This window comes from Scleropages formosus, chromosome 17, assembly GCF_900964775.1.
Source record: "Scleropages formosus chromosome 17, fSclFor1.1, whole genome shotgun sequence".
In the NCBI taxonomy this organism is placed as follows: domain Eukaryota; kingdom Metazoa; phylum Chordata; class Actinopteri; order Osteoglossiformes; family Osteoglossidae; genus Scleropages; species Scleropages formosus.
This window is the reverse complement of record NC_041822.1, coordinates 14,096,791-14,106,248: the sequence shown is the minus strand read 5'-3', so window position 1 is coordinate 14,106,248 and position 9,458 is coordinate 14,096,791. Positions and strand designations below refer to the sequence as shown.

Below are 9,458 nucleotides of genomic sequence, written 5' to 3'. Positions count from 1 at the left end.
ATACCATAGTACACGTTCTTGTGCACGTCTACATCAAACCAAGCATTTCTGCTTTCGAAGGTGTTCCGTTAAGTTCGGCTTGGAAGCGCCTTACTCGGCTGTCCCATTTTACGAAATTAAAGAAGAAATGCTTTGCTTTCAGTAAGAGATGAGCCAAAACTTTTAATGAATCCCACATTCTAATACATTTCGCTAAATGTAAATGAACACAAATTAACCTCCATGGATTTTGGGCATGTTGAAGAACTCCACTAGCTGGAGGACCCAAAGGATGGACTACTCTCATGGCATCGGATTCTGAGCCAGCCAAATGCTGAACAGGGTTTTAGAAGCCATGCTGGATTTAATGGTCTCGGAATTGTTTTGTTTACTGAAAAGCGGAACAGGAAGAGAGGAACAACCATGTAAAAGAAAAAAAAAAAAAAAGTTCTTCCATTCTGAACGGTCACGTGGTGGGTTGCTAAGGGCACGGGAGATGAAAGGTTCCCTTCCAAAATCCTGCTTAATTGCCATTTTGAATTCACGGCTGCCTGCCGACCGCGTTCAGGGGTCGATGCCCCGCTAAATGGCTTCAAACGTCAGAAAATATGGATGCATGTAAAACAAAGCATTTGTAAATTACATGGATCTGGGAACAAATACGCACGCACATTTCCGAAGTGCCCGCGTGCGTGTCGAACCCAGGACCGGCGCCACGTACCGAAAGCGGCGCGCGCGGTCTCAACGCAGCCGACCGCAGGAGCGTTCAGAGGCAAATCCTGGGCTCCGTGCTGACCGCTGGCCTCTGCTCATTGTAAATCATTTCCTGCTGGGGCATTTGTCACCGTGACAATTTCACTTCTGCCTCAGTGAATAGCTTGACGATTGTGTGCGAGAGCAGTGGACACACAGGCTTATTGTTGCCCCCCGCCCCCCACCAGTAAAAAGCTCTGTGTGACTCCTTTCTTACTTTTCTTAGCTAAATATCCACAGAGCGACGGCACTCGCTGCCAGGCAGCCCACGGAGAAAGGCAAACGTGATGGGTGTTCATTCGACCCATGCAAGGCGTCAGGAACCAGAACCTTCTGCCATTTAGCCCAGCATGTTTCGGTACATTTCAGAAGGCTCCGCCGCTTCCTCTCCAGCCTCCGTCACTAAAAGGACAATCGCCCGAGTCCAGCGCACGTCAAGGAGTCGCGCTGTGATCCGCGGGGGAAAGCGAGCCTGGCAAAACGTGTAGATTCTTAGCGGGATGCTGTAGTTGCCACCGCTGATCACCTGGCCTAGGGGTTTAAGTGGGGAGAACGTCAAAGTCAAGTTGTTTGCATATGAAATAAAATGTAATTTCAACAAAGAAATGGAAGAATATACCGGCATCATCAATCGACAGGGCAACGTGGTAAAGTAACCGAACTCGTAGGGGAAGAGTTGAGTCTCGACAGCCAACAATTCAGGGGAAAGCAGGTGTAACATTTGAGCTAAGCAGCTGCTAAGCTGCAGCATAAATGACAAGACGCAGGCTGGGACACAGCGATCGCACCAGAAGATCAAGAATGAGAAGATGCTGTTGTGCCCTCAGCTGTTAAGTTTTGCACAAGGCATCCGTAACACACAATTGCTCTCTCCTTCCCCGTGTGCTTCGTGTGTTGCGGAGCAGACCTTATTTCTTGAGTACCGTGAACTAGGTGAGGAGTCTGCAATTTCAATTTTCCCCCCACGAATGAAATGTACAAAGCTCGAATGCAATGAAAACACATGGGTTCATTGATCAGAACATTGAACACGGAGAATGACTTGGGAGTGGGAAACAAAGTGTTACTTACCACCCCCCTCCCCACGGAAACACCACTCCCTACGTGGTACAGTCGGACATTATTTTTACAATGCGCATCATCTAGAAAACAAAAAAAGAAAAAAAAACACAGTGGAAACAACAGTAACACAAAATCAGATGGTTTAAACCTCAAAACTCAGGCAGAAGGCTACTAGATTTGTTCCACAGATAATAGACAGCAGCACAGCATAATAATTTCCATTCAGAGATCCTTGACTGTTTGACCTTAAAATTCTTACAAATAATGGACAAGGACATTAGCTTCACTCTCGGGACTAGTTTTGCCTGTATATATTTCATTCATAGCAACTATGTCAAGATTTATTTCTCAGATTAACGAATTACAAAAATGTCTGTAGGAGATCAGCGATCAGCCAAATTACATCTCAATCGATCGATCTCGGACTAGAGTCGATGTATCAGAAAACGACACGCCCGATCACTCCGTAACAGGCTGCGCAACTGCAGCTTCCCATATAAAGACCCAAACAAATTTTACCTCTCAAAAAAAAATTAATTTTAATTGAAACAAAAAAAATTCAATCATTAACAAGTTTATAAAACAGTGATTTAGTTACATAAATAAATTGATATCGGCGTATCAAATCTTAATTTCAACTTCATGAGCATGTTTACATGGGAGATGAAGTACAATCTTTTACCTATTATAATAAATAAAATGGAGAACATGATATTTCGTTTCCTAAACGAAAAAAGCTACGAACAATCCTCTAGGAAATCCTCTAATGGAGGGAACAAGAGACACAAGACAACATTTCCACCATGAACGTAAAAAAGCTTTTTAAAAGCACGAGATACAGAACCATCCAGCTAAAATTAAAGACACTAAAGTTGTAACCAAAGTTGGTTGGCTTTCATTTAATGAACAGGTTTGGTAGTTAGAACTCCAGTTTGGTTATTTTAAAGCGTTAAGACAAGGCAAGAAAGAAGGCTGTTCTTGTTCGAGGAATTCCAGAGAACAAAATAAGTAAAAAGTAGAGAGAAAAGCATGAAAAATAGAACAGTCAGATCTACATAGCAACTTCCAGTCCTGCACAGAGTTAAGATACTAGCAGAACGGGTGTCCGGCCGACACGCGTTGCTCCGGCATCGTTGCGGTGGCGTCGTCGCAGCGTAACCACAGTGCTTGCAGGTCACGGCAACGTTGAGAGGACGCTGCGTCTTCTACCGTGGGGGTATGCGATGTGCTATTGTGCATAAATGGAACTTGTAGACTATTGCTGCTGCACTGCAAAGGAGGGGGACGCGCAAAACAAGGCGGACAGGCCAAATCTACGGCACACAATTTCGGTTTCAACGGAGAACTACGGTAGCGACAAGGTTTCGCTAGGATCGACGTCGCAGCCGCGTAGGGCGAAACCGTCCGCGGGCGTCACAGTCTTTTTCCTCTCTCCATCGCGCTCTCTCTTCCTCTCGCTCTCTAACCCCCTCTTTTCTCCTCACGCTAAGGCTCGCTGCTCTGCTCGGCCTCCGGTTGTCCCTCGTTCATCTACGGTGCCCGTTCCAAAACCGCGAACCTGTATAAGCCAGAAGAAGTACATTTGTATACGGCTACAAAATCGGCTTTAGCTGTATTTCTTACATACATACCAATCAGATCATGCAATTTGACAAAGTGACTCTGCATAGGTGCCCAGCAGAGACTGCCCCCACCCCAGCCAGCCCCCCGAGAAGCAAGGCCAGTTTAGTCCTTCTGATATGTTCTGTGTAAAAACCAAGCTACTGCAGATTCAAGTATTTTGCATTACATAGAATATTCTTTATAAATTAGTTAATGTATACCTTTCTTCTCTCAGTATTCAGACATATACTATAATATGTACAGTACAATAAATGCTCTCATTCTTTTCCATTTTTTCTTTTCTTTTTTTTCTTTTTTTTTCTTTTTTAGAGAAATCCCTGAGAATGTATGTTGACAGTCGCTAAAGTTTCCACACGTGTGATGTCAGTGCCCCGCTTCTGAACTGACGGCACAGGAAAAGCCACGCAGTCGAACCCTGGAACCGGAAATCATAGTGTTTTACTCAATTAAATCGGTGTACTTTGACCGTAACACTTTTCTGTCAGCAGACTGCTATGCAAAACTGAGTGAGTTATGTGGGAGTAAAGCTGGATCCATACGAGGTACTTGTCCCTTAGGATGGAGGCGTTATTTTTTTCTGTTTGGTTTAAAGCCGTATTCTTTTCTTTTCTTTTCTTTGAGGCTGTGAATGTTTATCACGGCAATAACAGGAGAGCTACCGAACGTGGGCTTTTGCCACTGGACAACATATACTCAGTATAAACTGAAAGAAAACATTTTGTTTCTCTTCCTCATTTTACACCCACCCCCCGTACAAATGAATGAACAAACACAAACTTTCACGACATGACAGTTTTTTTTCCTTTTCTTTCGCAAAACAAACGGTTCTATACACATAGTAATACCGGTGTGGCTCTGTGGTGGTTTCTCCTTATAGCTTCCTGTCCTTATTTTCCTTTTCTGTCCATTTTAAGTCAAAAGGGGTACAAAGGCAGGCTCAAGGAAAAAAAAAAAAAAAAATTGACGCGTGAAGCTGATGGCCTCATCAGCCAAACCTCTCTCGGACAAGCATCATGAGTTTCTTTTTGCCTTTGTAGATCTGCTTCAGGTTATCGATGAACTGCGTGAACTGGATGTGTCCATCGTGGGCCATGAGGAAAGTCTCCCGGGCCTTGCTGAGGAACTCGATGAACTCGCTATAGTGCCGCGGGCTGATGTGGGTGAGCCGGGAGTGCGTCGTGTTGATATAGGCCCCGATGGTGGCGTCCAGAAGTTGCCTCAGCGGGGCTTTGTCCAGCGACATCAGTTTGCCAGAGTTCCTGCGGCTGTGCAGGGTCACCACCCCCGGCGTAGTCAACGTGCAGCGCCGCAGGATGTCCGACAACACCGTGGCGCACTTCACGCTCTTCACCACCAGGGGGATGATGGCGGCCAGCTCATTCTTGCCCAGCGAGTGGCTCAGGACGCAGGCCCAGAGCACGTCGTTGATGGCAGGGTGCGTGTCCTGGTTGTAGCTCAGGTTCAGGTGTGTCATAGCCAGCGTGGCCAGCTTGTAGGCTCGCAACGGGTAACCACGGTGCTCCATGTAGCGCGCGATGGTGAACAGCTGCGTGTAACTCATGCCTGTGGCGGCGGCGTCCAACACGATCTGGTAAGCCGTCTCAAAAGCAATGTGGTCCTTTTCGCAGAGCGTGAGGGCAGACAGGGCGCAATTCTGCGGGTCCTTCATGGCACACTGCAGGGCCAGGGTCCTGGCGCTGCTGGCCAGGTTGTCCTGCTGGTGGCACTCCAGGTGCAGCCGGACAATGGTACTGCTGGACATTACGGTGGTGGCCACAATGCTGGTGGCCTCCGTAGGTGTAAAGAGTGTGAACCAGCCCTGCATGATGCTGTCTAGGGCATAGACACCTGTGGAAGACACAGAAAGAGTGGGGTTTAGAAGTACAATCACTTATTTTTCCTTCTACTCTATTTAGATCTGCATTCATTATAAACTGAGCTGTCACATCACCGCGACATGTGCAAGTCTGTCCACCTACAGCTATCTTAAAAATTCTGCCTACAACTGCAGTGCTTCATGGGCCAAGGTTAATAATGGGTAAATGAATTGGTACGACCTGCAACGACTGAAATCAAAAGAAGAAATTTTAATCCAGCAGAAAACAGATGGTCTGTCATCGTCATGTCATTTGAATCACTTATTTTAATCCAGAAACTGATTGTACACAGTTTCCATGCAGTCGTCAATCCACCTTCACATCACAACCAAACCACAGGAACACTAAGGGGTTTAAAACCTATGCTGATCTGTGTAGCATGCTCCCTTTCTTAGCCATTGTAATGCTCTCCAGACAGTGCGGTGTAAACTGGAAAATAAAGGGGGGCGCAGCTATCACTTACCCACTTCGGTGGCACAGGTAACTAACCATCGAACCATTTCACGGCGCCGCCAGTTCAGTGTCGACAACGTCATCCTCATCACCTGACAGAAAAAAAATGAAAAAATGTGAGCAACATGAAGAAATTAAAGAGGGAGGAAGGGAATGTGGTAAAGGGAGGGTGTTTGCCAACCCAAACAACTTCACTGGTATCTATAGAAAAAAAAAAAAAAACACTGTCTAACAAATCATTCTTATGTGAAAAAACTGGACTTTGAAACCAACCCCCCCAATTTCTCAGTAGTCTGAAATCTTAATCAATATTGTCCAAATAAAACAAAAGCTTACATTCGAACTTAACCAGTCTATACAGCAGTGGTCGCAGGGATAGCAAAAAGCAAGGCAGGAAGTCTCCCATCTGGGCAGCACAGTTAAAAGGAAGAAAAATCTGACTCAACCAATCTTGGGCTTCCACAATTACACACAGGGGAATACAGCCCTGCCTGTGTGGTCCCGGAGAGCTCATCCCCAACCGGTTACCTGAAGGCCCAGCTCCAAAGACACTTTGAGGAGGGTGATGTCCGGCAAGCTGTCCATGAGCGTAGCGATCTTGAACGCATCCTGGGCCAGCTTGAAGATGTGCGACGAGGAGTGGATGTTCTTCTGGATGGACTCCAGGACCGTTTCTAGCCTCCGAGCATCACCTAAAAGGAACAGCAGCAAAGCAATCCAAAATAAGTTCTCTACTGGACTATGACAGCAAACCATCCAGAAAGTATTCATGTTTTAAACATGAGCGACAGATGGCAGTTTAGCACTGCAAGACACATCTAGGCCTTACAGTGTGTAAGTACAAACAAACTCCGTTAGAAGCCCCAGTGGGGCAACACCAACACATAGCAGGAATGACAGGAAGGACAGGAAGGACCTATGTGGTAGTTCCACTGGGGTTAGGGGTGAAGTGCAGGTGGACAGGACTGAGGTACTGGACCATTTAGGCATGCAGGGGAAATGACTGCCATTCTGGCCCTTAAGATGAACCCTGCAAGTTGTTTTGTTTGTTTTTCCATTACCACCTTGTCATTTCATTCTTTGCATCTCACCCCTGTGAATCCCCAACTGAATGCAAAAAATAAAAATAAAACCACGAGTCCAGGAGTAGGGCAGGGTGGAGTGGGATGGCGGTATGTTGCTGACCTTTGGCAGCAGTGAGCATGGTCGAAGCCAGCTCGCACTGCTGCGACTCGATGTGGCTCAAGGTGAACCATCGGGGGTAACGGTTGGGAACTACGGAGACCATGTGATGGGGCCGGGAGAGGTCCCCTGTGGGGGCCGTAGACTCCAGCACCGGTAACCTGAAGGAGATAGAGAATATCGGTAGATTAGTAAAGATCCTGGCCTTTGACACCAGGCTGACTCGCAGCCGCAACACAGTTTTTACACACTGCCGACAGTAAGGTAGCCCTTCAAGCTGGTATTCAGAGCGAAGCTATGAGCCAGGGCGAAAAGTATAAAGGCACTGGCACCGGGCCTGCTATCCAGGCTCAGCTAACCGCATACCTCACAAAAACTCGAGAGATAAACGGGCAGACTCAGAAGAAAAGAGCATAACCAGAGGACGTTGCAGGTACCAGGAAACATCTTGTAATTTAGCCAGAGGATAAACAGATTCTGCACGAAATGAGAGCAGCAAAAGCTTATGGAGCAGGACTCCGTTGTCAGTGGTCTGTTCATGAATAGTTTGGGAAATACTTGGGCGTTTCAAAAGTATTAGCATTTCAGAGCGATGATTAACACATTAAAATTCCAACGCATGCGTGAGTGAACGAGGCACCGAGCGACAGGCACAGCAGAAAAAAAAAAAAAAGTGGGAGGTCATACGAGGACACGTTGGGCAATAACCGTCACAGAAGCTGCCGGGACGAACGAAGGGAGGAAGATCTCCCACAAGATGCACCTAAAACTGACATCTGGGCACAGCTGGATTAGAGGAAATTACTGTTGACAAAGGTTCAAACAATCTGCATGAAAAAGTGAGGTATGCACATACACACCTTACAAGAATGCTGATGAGTCAGTGCGAAAGGGCATTCAGCAAAGGCGGTGGTGAGGCAACACTGAGATTAGAGGGAATTTTCTCAGCATTAAGGTAGGAGGTATGCGTCTGAAACCAAAGTGTCACACAAACGGTTTGGCTGGATGATGGGAACATCACTTTCCTGCTCCCAGAACTGCAGCTCTACCACATGAATGTTTGTCACCATTAATGAGCCTGTTTTAACAAGCTAATGACGTTGTTGTTTCTACACTAACACCTTTCTAACGATGAGTCAGACGGTTTCTCGGGTAGCGTCACGTTAAAGCGATCTTCGGCGTTAGCGTGTAAACCTAAACTGGGTCAAACTGGCGTTTCGGTTTTTGATGCGCACAACTGGGTTAATTCTTGCCAAAAATAAAAAAGGAGCAACAACAACTGAAGGAAGAGCGTGCAGGAATGAACTCCAAAACCCAGAGTACAAATAAAAATAATCTTTTCATCAGCATCCCCGATCCCAGAGCAACAGCGGGTTCACGCATCTCATTCAAAATGCATTAAAGAGCTGCTAAAAGCACGGTTCCGCAGGGGGATATGGCTGCACTCCTCAGGTTCGAGAGGGAGGGGGGGGGGGGGGGGTGGTGCCTTTCAGAACTTCATCCCAAGTTTTCTGTTTTTCACATCCGGCTGCGGGAAGAGTTGCTGCGGCCTTCGGCGACCGTGGTACAAATCGGGGAGGGGCTCCCGAGTCTCCCGACATGAAGCGATGCAGCTGTGTTGAACCTTCCTGTGAGCTGCAGGTCAAAGTGGGACCGGACCAGATAACGTTACCCACTGGTGGCGCTATCAAAAGCTGAGAGATGTCTGGATGAGGTCGAAAGTTGAGCTTCGAGGGTACATTTCCAGAAATGTTCCTCTGGATTATGCAACGCAATTATGTATATAGGTCTTTGTACTTTTTCCCTGTAGGTTGCAGTAAATAAAGGAAGAGGATAAAAAGCGGGATGAATAAAACATACGGCACTGTCATAACCTGTGGCGCAGCGGGTTTGGCCGGGTCCTGCTCTCTGGGGGGCCTGGGGTTCGAGTCCCTCTTGAGGTGCCTTGTGATGGACTGGCGTCCCATCCTGGGTGTGACCCCTCCCCTTCCAGCCTCCGTCCTGTGTTGACAGGTTAGGCTCTGGTTCGCCGCAACCCCGTTTGGGACAAGCAGTTTCAGACAGTGTGTGTGTGTGTGTGTGTGTGTGTGTGTGTGTGTATATAATATATATATATATATATATATATTATATATATATGTGTGTGTGTGTGCGCGCGTGCGCACGCTGTCATAACTTTTTTAAACTTGAGCATCTATCATCCTATAACACACTGGCCCAGCAACCACCATAGCTAAAACCCAACTTCAGATCCTTCAGATCTCTGTCACATCTCAAAATGGACCTCAAAACTGCTCTTGCATGTTCACCAACTCGCTGCTATAAAGGGCCATCTCCTCAATGCTGCTGATAACGCTACTAAAAATTAAGCGTTCAGGATAAAGAGTCTCCAGGCTACAAGCGAAACGCTTGCCAAGTACTCATAAGGCAGCAGCAGTGGTGGTATTAGTGCTCAAAGACGATGGCTGCACCGGTGACCTCGGCGGTCCTCCCACCTGCCGAGAACGCAGCGAAAAGTGCCAGACCCCC

The 9,458-nt window shown here is 46.9% G+C and overlaps 1 protein-coding gene across 1 annotated transcript in view; it reads right to left on the bottom strand.

Annotated features, from left to right (window-relative positions):
- Positions 1-2,352: 2,352 nt before the first annotated feature.
- LOC108938585 (zinc finger, SWIM-type containing 6) overlaps positions 2,353-9,458 on the bottom strand; it is a 62,150-nt gene continuing 55,044 nt past the window's right edge. The window contains exons 11-14 of the mRNA XM_018759269.2: positions 6,933-7,090; positions 6,276-6,439; positions 5,758-5,839; positions 2,353-5,265 (exon numbers count right to left, since the gene is read on the bottom strand). Coding sequence (XP_018614785.1) covers positions 4,403-5,265; positions 5,758-5,839; positions 6,276-6,439; positions 6,933-7,090 — 1,267 coding nt within the window. The 3' untranslated portion in view covers positions 2,353-4,402. The remainder of the gene's footprint in view (positions 5,266-5,757; positions 5,840-6,275; positions 6,440-6,932; positions 7,091-9,458) is intronic.